The sequence below is a fragment of the Talpa occidentalis genome, unplaced genomic scaffold (genome assembly GCF_014898055.3).
Source record: "Talpa occidentalis isolate TD23 unplaced genomic scaffold, MPIMG_talOcc4v2.1 talOcc4.11, whole genome shotgun sequence".
Classification (NCBI taxonomy): Eukaryota; Metazoa; Chordata; class Mammalia; order Eulipotyphla; family Talpidae; genus Talpa; species Talpa occidentalis.
In genome coordinates, this window is record NW_023601104.1 from 40521861 (window position 1) to 40540969 (window position 19109).

Here is a 19109-nt window from a genome sequence, read left to right on the forward strand (position 1 = left end):
TTTGCTTGTTTGTTCTTTTACGTTAATTCATACACTGAAACGATGAACATAATGGAACTGATCCCTCCATAGCTCATAGTCATGTAACATTGTGCAAACTTCAGCTCACAACCTGCGGGGTTGACATGAATTGAGAGTGTGCAATGATAGGCATCACATGTGTAGGAGAGAGATCTAGCATGCTCGTCTTGATCTGATTCTACAAGTTAACAAAAGAACCCAGCCACAGAATTTAATAAGCAAGACTGAACACTTTGACAAACAGCATAAAAATTGGGACATCAGAACCATTCAAGGACTCATGAGCTGACCATTGCTATTTACTTGTGTTAGAATAGTATGAGCAGCCTGATCCTCATAAGTGTCAAATAAATAACACTCAATGTCAAATTCAAGAGACAATATGTTATTCCTATTGTAATTTAATGACTGTATAAACAACTGAGTAGCTTTGGAAAGATAGGAGGATTGATATTTAATCATTTGATTTTGATTTCGAAGCAGTTTCATTGGTAAAACTGAACCTAAGATCTCAGTAAGGAAAGAGAAAGAGCTGCACTAATTATTCTGAGTAGAATAGTATTCACGGAGAACACCACAGATCTGTGAATTTTGGAAAAGTCTCATTAGATTTAGGTGAAGAAAAGTGAGTGCAGGTTATGAATGACCGTTAAATCGATTCAAGGAGGGCAAAATCCGAAATACATTCTACTTTCTACGAGACCCAAAATTATTCCACTGACAATTATCTATGTATGTCAAAGTGATTCAAAATTCATTTCCTTCAATACACAGTTGTAAATTAATTGCTTATTTCATGTCCCTTCTCATGTACTGCCTCGTATAATTACCAGAGAAAGACAAGTAGACTTGCCAAGTCAGACTCTTCTCTCAACTGTGTATAACCAGGCAGGCAATGCAACATGAGAAACCCTATTTCCTGTGTGGGGAGCAGCATCAAGCCCAGGAGCTACATAAACACCCTTCCAGGCCCTCAGAGACACTGAGCTCCCTGCTGGAGGCACAACTGCACACACGTGTCAGGACACACGTCCCCATGGCACCCTCCAGCCTGCTGTGGGCCCTGGTGGCCTTCACCTGCTCTGGTAGACCCAGGACCAGGCAGGGGTGGGGAGGATGGAAGGACAGCACCAGGCACAGGATGCTTGCATGTATGAGGAGGAAATGTGGACTGGAGAAAAGCAAGCATAGGATGATGTCTATGTGGTTTATCTCTAGGTACAAAATTAGTCTAATTAATATAATATTTTATTCACTAAAACAGTTCTATTTATGATTTTGCCCACAGGCTCCAGTGTGGCCCAGAAAGTTATTCAAGACGCGCCAGCGATAACCACAAGAGAGGGGTCAGCAATCCTCCTGAAGTGTCAGTATGAAACAAGCCAGAGTGGATACTACCTTTACTGGTACAAGCAGCTTCCTGATGGGAACATGACTTACATTATTGAACAGTATTCTAATTCTGACATTAATGCTGCACAGGGTCGCTATTCTATAAGCTTCCAGAAAGCAGACAAAACTATTTCCCTCAACATTGCGCCCTTACAACTGGATGATTCAGCAATGTACTTCTGTGCTCTCCAGGAACCCACTGTGTTTGAAGTGATGGTAAAAGCTGAACAAAAACCTTGAGAAGGGTGAGCTCGAGAAGGGTAAGACCTCTGCTCAGAAGCCAAGCTGAAATCACACCTGTACATCCCAGACAGACGATGGCAGAGACTGTGGTTGCTTCCTCTGTGGCCTAGATTATGTGCGGAATTCTGAGTAAAACCTCCTTCTATATTTCTTCTAGTATATTCTCATTCTTGACTTTTTCACTTAAGGTCAGCAATACAGAACACTTGTAAAGTTGCCTAATGTTGAAAAAACTTGCCCCATAATGATTTCAAAGTGGCAGCTGCATTTAAAGATGCTCATATCACAAGCTGGATCTAGTCTGGAATCATCATGAAAATAATTCTTAGCCCTTTCCTCATAGGCTTTAATACAATCAAAGATACAATCAAAAAGCAGAACCAGTATGAGTGATGTAGAATAAGAGATTTTAATTACAAGGTTTAGAACTCTTGCCACTGCTGAAACTGGTAGAGGAATCTGTGCAAAGCTCCTGTGTTTTCATTGGCTACACAACCTGAATTTGCTATAAGTCAGTTGGATTAAAATTTATAAGGAAACTTGGATGTGGAGAAAAACATGGACAAACTGACCTGTTTGTTCTCATACTAGATCCCATGAAGACAATTGGAATCCAGACAAACTACAACTGTCTACTCTCACCTCCTCATGGGCTTGGGCACCTTCAGGGAAAGTGTGTATCACTTGCATCCTGCTACATGCAGACCTGGCCCAAGACAGAGGCTGAGAGAGGAGACCTGGTGGGATTGCGGGGAGGCAGGCTATGAGTCAGCAATAACATGAGGGGCAGAGCAGGAGCAGCACGTGTGAGTTGCCACCATGCTTGGGTCCTGCACCAGCCTGCAGAAGACAAATCATGGCTGCTGTGTCACAGTTGCCCTCCATATCTTGCCCAGACATCTTTGTGACCAGCCCTAACCAATGTAATATAGGAAGCAAGTTCTGGGGAACACATTTTTAAAAAGTTGAGTTGAGACAAATGAATGCCACAATAGTGACCCCAAAACAAAATATCCCTCCCTACCAAAGAGCATCAAGTTCATTTATCCATCTTTGGACACAATTCTTTTTTTTTTTTTTTTATAGAGGCATGTTTTATTTATTTATTTGTTTATTTGTTTGTTTGTTTTGTTTATACATGCACTGGGCACAGTCAGAAGCGCGGGAGGGTGAGAGAATTCACCAGAGCCAGAGCGGGGAGCAGAGCAGGCAGAAGGACCGAGGTACACTGCTGAGGGGAGCAGCGGGCGGCAGGAGAGGTCTGCGCGCCATGTGGGACCCTCCTCCGGTGGCCGGGGAGCAGCCGGGGATCGAACCAGCGCCGCAGAGGCCGCGGGCAGCTTCGCAACCCAGCACTCAACCGCTGCGCCAACGGGGAGGCCCTGTTGGACACAATTCTTAATCCCCTCTTGATGAGCCACTCTCCATGGCTACTTTGTAGTTTAAGCACTCTGTTCACTTTATAATGAACCGATATGATTAACTTTAGTTAGCACCTCTTATGCTACTGCACATAAGCAAATGTGTAATGGGAGTAAAAATGGGTATTGTACATAATATACATGTACCAAAATGAAAAAGCATTTCAAACTATTCTCCAATAAATCATATGATTGTATTTGGTATATATAACTAGCTCTTCTGTTCCCCATTACATAGTCTCTTTTCCCATAGCCAGCACCTCCATTTTCTGCTCTACCTGACTTTTATTTAAAACAAGCTTCTTATTCAGGAGCAATGCTACATGAAATATCATAAAGTTAAGTACAGAATTTTACAAATTCACCTCTTGGAGAGGTTGTTCTGGCAGAAAGATTGCCGAAACAATGGGAAATCCATATTCAAAGTGTCTATTTATTGGGAGGGAGGTGGTGGGGGAATCTTTTAAATTTCCAGAGAAAATCAACACTTTGTTCTCTGGGAAACATAATCACGAATGATGCCTCATGAAAAATCACAAGTAACAGATGAAAACAATTTTAAATGGCGTATTTAAAAAAAACAAAGCTTTTAAGCTACCTCCTCATAAACAGGAAAGCATCATTTTAAATTCTTTGTTAAAGGTCACTAAGAATTTGGAGTGTCAATGCACAAACTATTAAGCTAAATTCAAATTTTGAACATATAAAAAGTTCATATAAATCTATAAGAAAAGGTAACAATGAATGTGGCAAAAAACTTGAAAAACCTTGTCAGAAGTATGATATCCCACAGCTTATAAACATGGGGGGAAGCATTTGATATTAGATGACAATCAACTGACCTCAGGACAACTGACTGGAACTCTCAGGGATGGCGACATTTCTGGTTTCAACTGGAACACACACATCCCTGCCCTCCGCGCCCCCCCCCCAAAAAAAAGCTCAACAAACTAGAAAAGAAAATGCCATATCTGGGTACAAATTGCCACAGAATCAATAGATGAGGAAATCATTCACCAATCATTAATTGTGTTGAATGTTTTAACCAGTCTCTTCACAATTTTGTGCTGGAACGAATAAGGAGCATGAGGAGGGAGATATTACTCCTGAAACACTACAAACATATTTTCCTATCAGAACTTTGCCCCATGCCTTCACCCTCTGCCTGTAATGTCATCCCCCCAAATGTCTGCACGGTGTACACCCCAACTTCCTTCTTGTCTATATTCAAATGTCACTACTTGGGGCAGTCTTGAGCTAACTCTGTCTTCCTGAGAACCAGGCTCCAGCACACTCCAAGCACCAGGAAGGAAAGCAGCTCTTTGCTGAAGTGTGCCCCCTGGTGTGTGAAATGTTTTGTGAGCCTGACACTGGCCTCCTGCTGCCTCCAGTGTTCCCTGGCTACACTGTGGCCAGGCCTGCCCCTATAGGAGCTGCTGTTGTTGCTGACTAGTTAGTGAGCTTACCATTGGAGATTTTTAATCTGGTTTTTAATTTTTTCCTTGCAGTTTTGAACGTGATTGACTTCAAAATGACAAATATAAGACATAGGTAGGTTTATGTTGAAGAGTAATGAAGTTATCCTGGGAAAAAATGACATTTGTTGTGTAAGGTGGGGGCTTTTCTGTGTTAAATATGATTGTCTACAGTTCTGTCTTTAGTGCATTATCAAAGCACCCTGAAAGGGAACAAGGGTCAATGATGGAGAAAAATAAACCATTGTAGGGGACACTGCTTAGTGTTCCCGATGTGTTATCCTAAGCCACCCATGTCCCTACATAGTATGCTTGTTGGGCCGATTTCCCCTGAATAGTAAGAAACATGACACACCTTGATACTTATGATCATATTAGAAATGAGGTCAATGTTGATGTTAGATTCCACTGCAGGTTCAGATTGTGGTTCCATCTCCCCCCTGCACTCCTCCCGATACACTACAGGCATCTGGCTGAGGCCCTAAACAGGGAAGTCACACGGCGTGGTTTGCGTGGCTATGTCTTATTTCATTTATTTCTGTCTGGATCTTGTAGATTGGTTCTGCCCCCCATTCCCATAGGAAGGCAGTCCCTCCCAAAATCCCAATAGCATTTCCAGTATAGGCAAAATGGTTGAAGCTGGTCATAAAGCACAAAATTCCAGTTTTAAGTCCTAGGATACAATGAACAGCACGGTGACTGGCTCTTGTTTTATAATTATATAAAATTATATATGTGAAAGAAATTTGCAATACGGTATATATATGTAAACACACACACGTGTGTGTGTGTGTGTGTGATTGCCGTGATTTTCTTAAGACTGAAGGATGCAGAGATAGTAAGAGAAAAGCTATTAACAAGAAAGTAGAGGGAGGGAGAATAGGAAACACCATAGCCTCACCAGAGCTTCTGTGGCCTCACGTGACATGTGAGGAAACCAAGGTGAGCCTGAAGGCTGTTGCCATACGATATCACAGTTACTATCACGGACCATCTTTACGGTTGTCGAACAAAACGTATTTTTGAAAGTCCGAAGGGCTGATCTTTAATCATCACTTCTGAAGCAGCTTCATTCATTATAAAAATTAAGCTTAGCCCTAAGACCCAGTAAGAGAGAAGAAAGACACATGGGTAGTTGCTGTGAATAGGAAAGTCTCCACTCAGACATTGTTTTTTGAATTTTCTAAAAAATGTCATTAGATTCCGTGTAGACAGAAATGGGTGCAAGGTAAATGAATGACCATTAATTAGATACAAGAAGGACAAATACATAATAAATTCTATTTTCCAAATGGCATCAATAATATTCCACTGATTCAATCCTCCAGCTCAAACCTGTAATACTAATTGCTTTTTCACATCCAGCCTCACTTAATTACCAGGCAGAGAAGTAGACAAAGTCAAAGTTTAGCGAAAGTCAGACTCTTTTTTCATCTGTGCATAACCAGGGGGGCAATGCAACACGAGAAACCCTATTTCCTGTGTGGGGAGCTGCATCACCCCCAGGAACTACATAAACGCCCTTCCAGGTTCTCAGAGACACTGAGCTCTTAGCTGGAGGCACAACTGCACACATGTGTCAGGGTACACATGCGCCATGGCGCCCTCCAGCCTTCTGTGGGCCCTGGTGGCCTTCACCTGCTCTGGTAGGCCCGGGGCCAGGCAGGGGTGGGTAAGATGGAAGGACAGCACTGGGCACAGGGTGCTTGGCATGGAGGAGGGGGGAGGAGGACTGGGGAAAAGCCAACATATGATAATTTCAATGTGGTTTATTTTTGTATCAGATTAGTCTAATTCTATAATATTTTATTCACTGCCTCAGCTCTGTTTTCTGATTTCCTTACAGGATTCAGTGTGGCCCAGAAAGTAACCCAAAACCAGTCAGCTATAACCACGCAAGAGGGGTCAACAGTCACACTTAACTGTCAGTATGAAACAAGTTGGACTGACTACTATCTTTATTGGTACAAGCAGCTTCCTGATGGAAAGATCAATTACCTTATTCATCAGGCTTCTTTTTCTCCCAATAATGCAGAAAAGGGTCGCTATTTTATAAACTTCTAGAAATCAAATACAGCCATCTCCCTCACCATTAATTCCTTACAACTGGATGATTCAGCAAAGTACTTCTGTGTTCTCCGGGAGGGAATCCACTGTGCTTGAGGCGATAGTAAAAGCCAAACAAAAACCCAGATCTCAAGAAAACCAAGAGCCCTCCTCAGGACCCAAGCTGAAATCACACCTGCAGGTCCCAGACAGGTAATGGCAGTGTCTGTGGCTGCTCCATACATGGTCTTTTTAAAGAATTGGATTCTGAGTAAAACCTCTTTCTATGTCATTTAGAAGCAGGTGTCCAGAGTAACTTTCTTCTAATACATTCTAAGTCATGAAGTTTTGACTTCAAATCAATCATCCAGAGCACATGTATATTGTCTAATGTTGCATTAACTTCCCCATAAAATTTCAAGGCCAGCTGTACTTCAAGATGCTCACTTAAAAACTGGGTCTAGTCATCTGTAATATTAAGAATGATCATTTCTTTAACATCTCCCTGTTAAGCTTTTTGTCATCTAAGGTATAATCAGAAAAGCAGATGTGCCAGGGGTGATGTAAAATAAAAGATTAATCACAAGGATTAGCCCTCATGTAATTGCTGAACTGGTAAAAAAAAAATCTGTGCAAAATGGTCATATTTGAATTGGCTATACAGCCTGTATTGGCTATACAATAGTTTAGGGTAATATTTGGGATGGAAACTTGCATGTGCACAAATGTGCACACACACTGATGAAAGTATGTACTATTGTAGAACCCCTGAGGACAATTTGAACCCAATAAGGCAAATCAAATTCCTCTGTCTCTGACCTGCTCAATTTCATGTAGTGGGTATCATTTTGCATGAGGCTACATCAGACCTGGCCCAAGACAGAGAGAAGCTGAGAGAGGAGACCCGGTGGTGGGAGGGGTCGTGGGTCAGCAATAAGATGAGGGGCAGAGCAGGAGCATTTCGTGTGAGTTGCCACCATGCCTGGAGCCTGCACCAGCCTTCAGAAGACAAAACATGGCTGCTGGGTCACAGCTGCCCTCCAGATCTTGCACAGACATCTTTGGGATGAACCTTAACCCAATACAAGGAAGCTGATTCTGAGAAATATATTTCCAGAAAGTTAAGTGGAGACAATACAAAGGTACCACTGTGCCCTACCAAAACAAGCAAAACCTAGCTGACAGAGAGGACCAATCACATTTATTTGTAGTTGGGCAAAGTTCTTACTCCATTTTGCTGACTCACACTCTCCCATTGCTATCCTGCAGTTTCACACTGCCTTGACTTTGTGATTACCTTAATAAGTAATCATCTTATGCTAATTAGATACACAGAGCCAAATGGAAAGGGGAGTAAAAAATGGTTAATATACATAGAAATATATTTATATCAAGATACAAAAGAATTTCATAATTATTTCTTCAAATTATCATGTGATTATAATTGATGGTTATAACTACTTTTCCATTGCCAATTGCATAATCTCTTTGCCCAGAGCAAGCACCTCTACTCACTGCTTCAGCTGTTTTCATAAAACAAAGTCCTTTTCAGGAGTACTCTGCTTGGAGTTCTATAAAGCTGAGTCAGGAATTCTACAACTACCCCTGTGGTTTTGGCAGAAATAACGTGAGCATGTAGGGAAATCTGTTTTCAAAGTGTCTATTTACATGAAGGAAAAATCTTTTCAATATCCAGTGAAAATTAATAGTGTGTTTTGGGAGTCATAATCAAGAAAGAGGCATGATTTTTTTATTGGAAGCAATAGAAGACACTGAGGGAAAACATTTTAAAAATGCTTAAATAAATTTGACTTTCCAGTGAGCTTCCCATGAACATGAATTTAAACCTAAATCCTTTGTTAAAAGTCACTGCCAAGAATGTGGTAAATGACTGACAGGCTGTAAAACTATACTTGCAGTGCCTATCTCTGGAAAAAGACTCAAATGCAGCACATATAAAAAAAGTTCAAATAAATCATTAAGAAAATGAAAAAATAAAAATGGCAAAATCTTGAAAAAACACTGCAGAATTATGATCTCCCAGAGCTAATTAAAAAAAAAAAAGCAGCAGCAGCCCAAGCCTGGTCCCAATAGGAGTTGCGGTTGCTGAATCCAACTAGTAAACTTCCCATTGCAGAAAGGACTCTGGAGGAACGTAGGATTTTAATTTTTTTCCCCACAGATAAAAAAGTGATTGACTTCAAAATGATAAATGTAACAGATAGGCTGGTTTGGGCAGGAGAGTAATAGGTTATCCTGGATAAAAACTTGGCATTTGTTGTATAATGCCAAAGTTGTGTTAAATGAAAAATAGAATTTTTAGAATGTGATAATTTTAAATTAAGCTCTTTTGCAGATGAATTTTTAGGATAAAATGGTAAAAAAATCCTATTCCTTCAATGTCCAGAGGCAGACATAGTTTCAGTTTGGAAACATTTAAACTGTTAATTGTTTTTAATACTTTAATTGCATAGAAAACACTAGCCAAGTGTTGTTTTCATAACTACAGCAATAGCTGTCGAATCTCACCAAATAATATTTATGTACTCTGGCATAAAATGGCTGAATACTTAAATGCAAGGACCCATGGGTGGATCATTTCTAAATTTCTAATAAATTAAGCAGAGTTACGGTTTGCGGTGGGGGGACGCCACCTCACGCTGTCCCCAGGGGCTGTGGGCATTGATGGTCACAGCTTAGTTACAAAAATTGCAATTCAGGGTATCAGCTGCCTGTTGCTCTCAAAGGTGATGTCCCAGCTAATTTGAACTCTCTCCCTGTACCACACAGCCATGAATTATTGCAACCTGTTCCATAGAGTGGTCACAGTTTCAGAGATCCTGTCTACACTTTCTTTTCCAGTTGTTTATTTGCATTTTGGCCCTTTTACATTAATTCATCCACTGAAACAATGAAATTAAATGGAAATGGACAGCCACATACCATGTGACAGTGTGCAACACTTCAGCTACAACTACTGTGGGGTCCACACATCTTGAGTGTGCATCTCACAGACGTCCCATTCTGCAGTAGTAGGGTATAGATAGCATGGTGTCTGGAGAGATCAGCATGCTTAACTTGATTTGATTTCATATTAAATACTATAATTACATATTAATTATATGTTAATATTTCATATTACATATACTACATATTAAAAACACAGCAACAATATTTAAGAAGTGAGACTGAGCACTTTGGAGGGATGGGGTGAAACTGACACCAAGGCCAATCTAGGACAAGTGACATACTAAGTGATCCACTTGTATAGTACCCTGCTCAGAGTCAGATTTCAATAGATAATGTTATTCTTGCTATAATTCATAAATACATCAAGAACTGAATAGATTTTCAAAGTCAGAGAACTGATTTTTTGTCATTTGATTTTGATTTTGAAGCAGCAAGTAGAATCCTAGAACCCAGAAAGGAAGAAGAAAGAGATGCATGAATACTTTGAGTAGGATAGTTCACTGAGAAAGCCAAATATCTGTGAAATTTAAAAATACATTAGATTCTACATGTAAAGAAAGAAGGGCAAGGTAAATGAACAACCATTAAATAGATACAAGGAGGGAAAATCCATCTATTTTCAATGTGGTCCCAAAACTATCCCACTGAAAATTATGAAATTATGTAAACGGATTCAACTTTGTTTTCCCTTCAGCTCAAACCTATAATACTGCTTGCTTTTTCTACGCTCCCTTTCACATTGCTTTATATTTACCAGGAACAGACAAGGAGACAGAGTCAAAGATTGGGGTGAACCAAACTCTTATCTCCTCTGTGCATAACCAGGTGGGCAATGCAATATGAGAAACCCTGTTTCCTGTGTGGGGTGCAGCTTCCCCACCAGGAACTACATAAACGCCCTTCCAGGTTCTCAGAGACACTGAGCTCTCAGCTGGAGGCACAACTGCACACACACGTCAGGGCATACACGCCCCATGGCGTCTGGAACCATCATGAAAATAATTTCCTTAGCCTTTTCCTTTAGGCTTACTAAGATATATTCACAATAGTTAAGATATATTCACAGAATCAAAACCATAGTGAGTGCTTTAGAATAATAGATGCGTCGTTAGGATTAGACCACATTTCGTTGCTGGAACTGGTAAGAGAATCTACACAAAGATGTTGTGTTTATACTGATTATAGAAACTATTTTTGCAATTAATTTCTAAGCATTACATTTGTAAGGAATCTTGGATGTGGCCAAAACCATGGACAACCGAACCTATAAGAATATACTTGAACCCATGGAGACATTGGAAACCAGAAAGACAAAGTACAATTTTTTTGTCTTTACCTCCTCAGTCTCATGGACTGGGCACCTGCAGGGGAAGTGGGTATCACTTGCATCCTGTTACATGCAGTCCTGGCCCAAGAGAGAGAGAAGATGAGTGAGGAGACCTGGTGGGGGCAGGGCTGTGGGTGCAATAAGATGAGGGGCAGAGAAGCAGCAGCAGGTGTGAGTTGTCACCATGCCTGGAGCCTGCACCAGCCAGCAGAAGACAAAACACGGCTGCTGTGTCACAGCTGCTCTCCAGATCTTGCACAAACCTCTTTGTGACTAACCCTAACCTAAAAAATACAAGAAGGCAAATTCTGGGAAATACATTTCTATAAAGTTAAGTTGAGACAATACAAGGTTGCCCCAGTGCACTGCCAAAAACAAGTTATTCCTCCCGCACATGAGGGTCATGTTCATTTACCCATTTTGGGCTAGTTCTTACCCCTCGTCACACTTCATCCTCATATCCTGTATGTTAACTACTCTATTAAACTAAATGATTAAACAAACCAATAACCAATATGATTAACTGAATCGACAGATCTTATACTACTGCATAAAGGCAAATGGAAAGGGGAGTAAAAATGGTTAACCACATATAAATATATTTATAACCAAGTAAAAAAGGATTCATAAGTATTTCTGCAAATCATCACGTGATTGTAGCTGTTATAGAAACTACCACTTCCATAGTACCACTTGCATAGTAGCTTTGCCCATAGCAGCACCTCCACTCACTGCTGTTCCTGACTTTATGTAAAACAAGCTCCTTATTTAGGGGCAAGGCATTGTGGAATGTGTTAAAGCTGAATTAGGAATACTGCAGGCCCCCTTCTGTGATTTTGGCAGAAATATATAAGGCATGGATGTTGAATCTATGTTCAAAATTTTGTTGTTGGGTATTAAATCTTTTCAATTATCTAGAGAAAATGGATACATTGTGTTTTGGACAACATAATCAAGAATGATGCCTGACTTTTCATCAGAAGTAACAGAAGTCACCCAGGGAAACCATTATAAAGTGTTAAAATAAACCAATTTCTACTCTACCTAGCTTCCCATGAAAAGAAAGTATAATATTAAATTCTGTTAAAAGTCGCTAAGAATGTGGAAAGTCCAAGCACATAGTGAAACTACACCTGCAATTTATACCTTTGGAAAAAGACAAAGGCAGGGCATAAAAAGCTCATAGAAATCAGTAAGAAAATGAAATTAAAGAATGGAAAAATCTTGAAGAATGACTTCTGAAATATGATATCCCATAATTAATATAAACATAGGATAAAAGCACTTATCTTAACAGTCTTTACAGAAATGAAAATATAACCCCACTAGAGTGTTGCGCATGTGTCTTCTCAGCACCCTGGTGGTGAGTGCTGGCAGGAGGAAGTGTCCAAGAGGGCAGGGAAAATGAAGAGTATCCCCAGGGAGACAGGTGACTGAGCAGGTTTCCGTGAACTGACCTGGAAAGAAGAAAAGGCAATAACAGTTCACAAACTTGGACAATGAAGAAGAGGCAGGTTCTCTAAGAAAAGAGAAAGCTGATTTTTTTCAGCTTATGAAATGTCAGGGCTAAGATACCCATTTCTTTCATTTCTTTTAAATATCATAAATCTTAGAAGATAATTTCTATTATTTCCAATTTCTAGTGTGAAATGACACAGACCTTATCTAACCTTGGAAAGTAGCTCTAACTTTTACTTTCAGCAGAGGGTAGCTTCTCAGAGGGATTCTAAGGAGCAAGATTTGGATAATGAGAATTAAATGACCCCAGAAGAGTCTCAGTGATGGTGACATTTCTGGCTTTACCTGGAAACCCCTTCTCCCCCAAAAAAAGAAACCAGAAAGAATATGCCATTTCTAGGCATAAATTTCCCCAGGATTAGAGGATGAGGAAATCATCCACTAGCCATTAATTGTGCTGAATGTTTTAAACAGTCTCTTCTACAGTTTTGTGCTGGGAAGAATAAAGGGTTAGAAAGAAAGATGAGCTTAATCCTGAAATAGGCAAGCATTTTTCTCTCTCAGACCTCTGCCCCATGCCTTGATCCTCCGTCTGTGGGCCAGAGTGGGTGTCTCAACTAATTAGAACTCATTCCCTGCACCACCCAGTCATGAGTTACTGTGACTTTAGCAGAGCATTTTCTATCTCCTTCTTTCACTGACCCTGTCTGTACTTTCTTTCCCAGCTCTCTATTTGTCTTTGGTCCTTATTTATTAACTTGTTCACTGAAACAATGAACACAATGGAAGACTGACCCCTTCTTAACACATGATCATGTATTAGTGCAACACAGTTCAGCTCACAACCTGTGCGGTTTACATGTCCTGAGTGTGGGCAACTGACAGACATCACGTCTGCAGGAGTAGAGTATAGTTAACACCGTGCCACGGAAGATCAGCATGCTTCAGGAGATTTAACTTTTAGAAGTTTCAAAAAGGAACCCAGATGTGGAATTTAACATGTGAGACTGAAAACTTTGGAGCAATGGGATAAAAATAAGTGACATCAGGACCATCCCAGGACACACAATCTAATCATTGCAATCTAATTGTTGAGGAATCATACTGAGCACCCTGACCCTCCTCAGAGTTGAATAAATAACACTCAGTGTCAAAATTGCAAGAGATAGCATGTTATTGCTGTTATAATTTCATAAACACATAAACAGTTGAATAGCTTTTGAAAGTCAGAAGGACTGATCTTAATCATTTGATTTTGATTTGAAGCAGCTTCATTTATTATAAAACTTAGGCAGATTCCTACAATCTAGGAAGGAAGAAGAAAGACACACAGTAGATGTTTGAAATAGGATAATATTTGCTGAGAAAACAGGGCTCTTTGAATTTTTTTTAAAATTCATTAGATTATGGATAGTGAGAAATGAGTGCAAGGTAAGCGAATGACCATCAAATAGATACAAGGAGGTGCCAGCTACAAAACACATTCCATTTCTAAAGGAGTCCCAAAATTATTCCTTTAATATTCCACAATGATTTGTCAATGATTCTAATATTCATGAACGTTCAGTTCAAACTGTAATACTTATTGCTTTTTCATATACAGCTTCACTCAAATTCCAGAAAGAGAAGTAGACAAAGTCCAAGTTTTCTCATCTGTGCATAACCAGGTGGGCAATGCAACATGAGAAACCCTATTTCCTGTGTGGGGAGCAGCATCACCCCCAGGAACTACATAAACGCCCTTCTAGGCTCTCAGAGACACTGAGCTCCCCGCTGGAGGCACAACTGCACACACGTGTCAGGGCACACACGCCCCATGGTGCCCTCCAGCCTACTGTGGGCCCTGGTGGCCTTCACCTACTCTGGTAGGCCTGAGGGGTGGGAGGATGGAAGGAGAGGACCAGGCACAGGGTACTTGCATGGATGAGGGCAAAGGAGGACTGGAAAAGCCAGCATGTGATGATTTCAATGTGGTTAATTACTAACAATTAAGAATTAATTCACTCTTACAATAATTAAATGCATCATCTCTGCTTTTTGATTTTCCCCCACAGGATCCAGTGTGGCCCAAAAAGTTATTCAAGACCAGCCAGCTATAACTACTCGAGAGCGTTCAGCAGTCACCCTGAAGTGCCAGTATGAAACAAGCTGGAGTGCATACTCCCTTTACTGGTTCAAGCAGCCTCCTGATGGAAAGATGACTTACATCATTGAGCAGTATTCTTCTGACAAGAATGCAAAAAATGGTCGCTATACTATAACCTTCCAGAAAGCAGACAAAACCATCTTTCTCAACATTGTGTCCTTACAATTGGCTGATTCGGGCATGTATTTTTGTGCTCTCCGGGAAGGCACTGTGTTTGAAGTGATAGTAAAAGTTGAACAAAAACCCATGCTCTATAAGTCCTGCTCAGGAGCCAAGCTGAAAGCACACCTGCACATCCCAGGGAGGCAGGGGAAGTGACTGTGGCTGCCTCTTTCATGGTCTAGCTCAGGGGATTGAATTCTAAGTAAAACCTCTGTCCGTGTCATATGGAAACAGGTGTCCAGGGTAACTTTCTTTTAACACAATCTCAGTCATGAATTTTTGACTTGAAATTAGTCTTACAGGGCCTCCCCTGGTGCGCAGCGGTTGTGCGCTGGGCTGCGAAGCTTCCCGCAGCCTCTGCAGGGCGGGTCCGATCCCGATCCCCGGCCGGCCGTTGGCGAGGATCCCACCTGGCACGCAGACCTCTCCTGCCGCCAGCTGCTCCCCTCAGCAGTGTATTTTGTCGATCTGCCTGTTCTGTTCCCCACTCATGCTCTGGTGAATCCTCTCACCCTCCTGCACTTCTGACTGTACCCAGTGCTTGTATAAATAAATAAATCTTAGAAAAAAAATTAGCCTTACAGAGAATACATATAGTTTCCTAATGTTGAAAAACTTGCACCACAATGATTTCAAGTAACAGCTGCACTGAAATATCCTCACATTACAAGGTGGGTCCACTTATCTGGAATCGTTGTGAAAATCATTTCTTGTTCCCTTTGCTCTTATGTTTTCCTCTTAGCACTTGGGGCGATGTTTTCCCTTTACAGTAAATATAAGTAGAGCTGCAGACTCATGCCAAATGGTACTTGTGTGCTCCTGACACCAATATTGCTGAATGCTTGAATTCAGAGGACCCATGGGCTCTTCTTAGAACTTCCAATAAATTAAGCAGTGCTATGTCAACAGTGACTATGATTTTATTGATGTTGCCATTCAGTCTGCAATACAGTAGTCAGAGGATGGATTTTCATTTCATTTGTTTGGCTGATGCTGCTCTTCCATGACTTGGTGGCTGAGTAGGAGGAAACGCATGGTGACTTGTTTGTCTCTTATGTGGAAAGCAAGGATGGGGGCACATTTCACCATAGAATCAGCTTGGAGGCAAGAGAGGAACCAAAATATGCATGAATATTTCCCATCACATTCATAAATTTGTTGCATGTATGCTCTAGATCTTATCACAGATTAATTCACTAAACTTGAAAATTTTAAATAATCAATCTCCTCCATATATCCTGTCATAGGAACTATATGCCTGTGCTTTACCAGATATAATCTATTATTATAATCACAAAGAAAGACCAAATCTCCCAAAGGGTGTCCTGACACATTCAGAAGTGGCCCAGAGAAACCACACTCACAGGCAGCACCGTGTGAGCTGCAGATCTTGCAGTTGTGCTGTCAGGCACAGGGCAGGGCCATTGGCACAGGAGGGGAATGCTGCCTTCATTTCCCCGCAATGCTGCTCTGAGCAATGATGGTCTCCTCAGCTCAGTTACAAAAATTGCAAGCAGTCATCAGTTGCTTGTTGCACTCAGAGGTGAAGTGGGCCAGAGTAGATATCTCAACTAATTAGAACTTTCTCCCTGAACCACCCAGATGTGAGTTGTTTTGACTTGTAGCAGAGAATCTTCATATTTCTGAGCCTTGGTCCTTTATTCCCAGTTGTCTAATTTACCTTTGATCCTTTTCTATTAATTCACGCACTGAAACCATGAAATCAACGGGAAATGACAGCTACTTAACAGGGGATCTTGCAACAGGAGCAGCACTTCAGATAACAACTTCTGTGAGTTCACATGTACTAAGTGGTGCACATTACAGATAGCACATTGTAGGAGTGGATTAGACAGCACTGTGCCATGTGAGGATTAGCAAACTTATTTTGTTTTGATATAACAAAGTGACAAAAAAAATTTAGCCATGGAATTTAATGAGGGAGATGAGTACTCTGGCCCAACGGGATAAAAAAATTATGACACTCGAGTCATTTTAGGACGCATGATCTGCTCAGTGACTCTATTTGTACAACAAAAGACCCTGACTTTCCTCAGAGTATAATGAATAAAACTCAGTGTTAGATTCAAAAGATAATATGTTGTTCCTTTTATTTTCATCAACACACAAAACTGAATAGCTTTTTTAAGTCAAAAGGACTGATCTTTCATCATTTGATTTTCATTTGAAGCAGCTTTGTTTATTGTAAAACTTCAATGAGCTCTATAACTCAGTGGGAAGAAGAAAGAGATGCACTAATTGTTTTGAATAAGTTAGTCTTCACTGAGAAAGTCTCAGATCTGTGGATTTTTTTTTTTTAAATCATTAGCTTCTGGATAGAGAGAAATGAATGCAAGGTAAATGAATGACCATTAAATACTTGCAAGTAGGGGAAAATCCATAATACATTTTCTTTTCTTTTTTTTTACTTTTTTTAACTTTTTTTTTACATTCTATTTTCAATGAGTTCACCTAACTTATTGCACTCAGAATTATCAATGTTTCAATATTCATTCTCCCACAGCTCAAATCTGTAATATGAATTCCTTTTCCATGCCTCTTTTTATGTACTACCTCTAGGTTATTAGGGAGGGACTAGTAAACAATAAAAAGGTTTGTGTGATCCAGACTCGTCTCATCTTTGTATGACCCAGCAGTCAGTGGAACTTAAGAAACCTGATTTCCTGTGTGGGGAGCAGCATCAGGCCCCAGGAACTACATAAACGCCCTTCTGGGCCCTCAGAGACACTGAGATTCCTGCTAGAGGCACAACTGCACACGCGCGTTAGGGCACACATGCCCCATGGCACCCTCCAGCCTGCTGTGGGCCCTGGTGGCCTTCATCTATTCTGGTAGGCCCGGGGACAGGCAGGGAAGGGGAGGATGGGAGGACAGCACCAGGCACATGGCACTTGCATGGATGAGGAGGGAAGGAGGACGGGGGAAAAGCCAGTACGGGATGATTTCAATGAGGTTTATTTTTGGACACAAATTAGTCTAACTCTTAAAATACCTTATTCACTGCATCACTTGTATTTTCTGATGTTCCCCACAGGATCCAGTGTGGCCCAGAAAGTTATTCAAGACCAGCAAGCTATAGCCAAGGAAGAGGGGTTGAAAGTCACCCTAAAGTGTCGGTATGAAAAAAGACCGGGAGACTACAAACTTTACTGGTACAAGCAGCTTCCTGATGGAAAGATGACTTTCATTATTCATCACTATTCTTCTAAAAACAGTGCAGTAAAGGGTCGCTATTCTATAAAGTTCCAGAAAGCACACAAATCCATCTCCCTCACCATTTCACCCTTGCAACTGGAAGATTCAGCAATGTACTTCTGTATTATCCTGGAACCCACTGTGCTTGAGGTGATAGTAAAAGCTGAACAAAAACCCCAGAGCTCAGTAAGAGCAAGAGCCCTGATCAGCATCCAAGCTAAATCACACCTGCATGTACCAGACAGGCAATGGCAGAGACTGTGGATGTTTCTTCTGTGGTCAGGATAAGGGGCTTGAGTTCTAAGTAAAATCTATGTCATTTGGAAACAAGTTTCCAGAGAACCTTTCTTCCAGTACATTCTCAGTCGTGAATATTTAACTTTAAATAAGTTTTACAGAGTATAAGTATAGTTTCCTAGTGTTGAAAACTTGCACCACAATAATTTCAAGTGGCAACTACATTTAAAGATTTTCACATTATAGGTTGTATTTAGTCATTTGCGATGGTCCTGAAAATCATTTCTTGTGCCCTTTGCTCCTAGGTTTTCCTCTTAGCTCATCCTTTTGTGTGATGCTTTTCCTTTATGGTAAATATAAAAGAACTGTAGACTCACACCAAATGGTATTTGTGTGCTCCTGAATGTTTTGAATTCAGAGGGTCCGTGGCCGCTTCTTACAATTTCTAATAAATAAAGCAGAGTTAAATCACAATGACTATTCCACGACTTGGTGGCTGAGTAAAAGGAAGGGCGTGGTGACTCGTTTGTCTCTTATGTGGAAGGCAAGGACCAGTGGGCACATTTCACCTTAGAATCAGCTTGGAGGCTAGAAAATCACCAAAATATGCATGAATATTTACCATCATACCCAATAATTTTTTTAGATATGCCTTCATATCTTATCACATATTAATTCACTAAACTTGGAAATTTTAAGTAATCAATCTCCATATTGCCTGTAATAGAAACTACATGTCTGTGCTTGACGAGATATAATCTATTATTATCGAATTAGAAAGAAATACCAAATCTCCCAATGGGTGTCCTGACTCACACCACATGGCCCAGAGAAACCACAATCATAAGCAGCACTGCTGAGCCTCAGAGCTTGCAGCTGTGCTGTCAAGGAACAGAGCAGGGCCATCGCCACAGGAGGGAAATGCTGCCAGGTTCTGTGGACGTTGATGGTCTCCTCAGCTCAGTTACAAAAATTGCAACCAGGCCATCAGCTGC

At 40.8% G+C, this 19109-nt stretch overlaps 3 gene segments (V, D, J or C); all 3 read left to right on the forward strand.

Annotated features, from left to right (window-relative positions):
* Nucleotides 1-1057: 1057 nt before the first annotated feature.
* Nucleotides 1058-1653, forward strand: LOC119238053 (T cell receptor delta variable 1-like). The segment is given in 2 exon segments: nucleotides 1058-1106; nucleotides 1310-1653. Coding segments are annotated over 2 exon segments (393 nt in total).
* Nucleotides 1654-14169: 12516 nt separating this feature from the next.
* Nucleotides 14170-14817, forward strand: LOC119238054 (T cell receptor delta variable 1-like). The segment is given in 2 exon segments: nucleotides 14170-14218; nucleotides 14408-14817. Coding segments are annotated over 2 exon segments (459 nt in total).
* Nucleotides 14818-17464: 2647 nt separating this feature from the next.
* LOC119238055 (T cell receptor delta variable 1-like) lies at nucleotides 17465-18165 on the forward strand. The segment is given in 2 exon segments: nucleotides 17465-17513; nucleotides 17717-18165. Coding segments are annotated over 2 exon segments (498 nt in total).
* The last annotated feature ends 944 nt before the right edge of the window (nucleotides 18166-19109 follow it).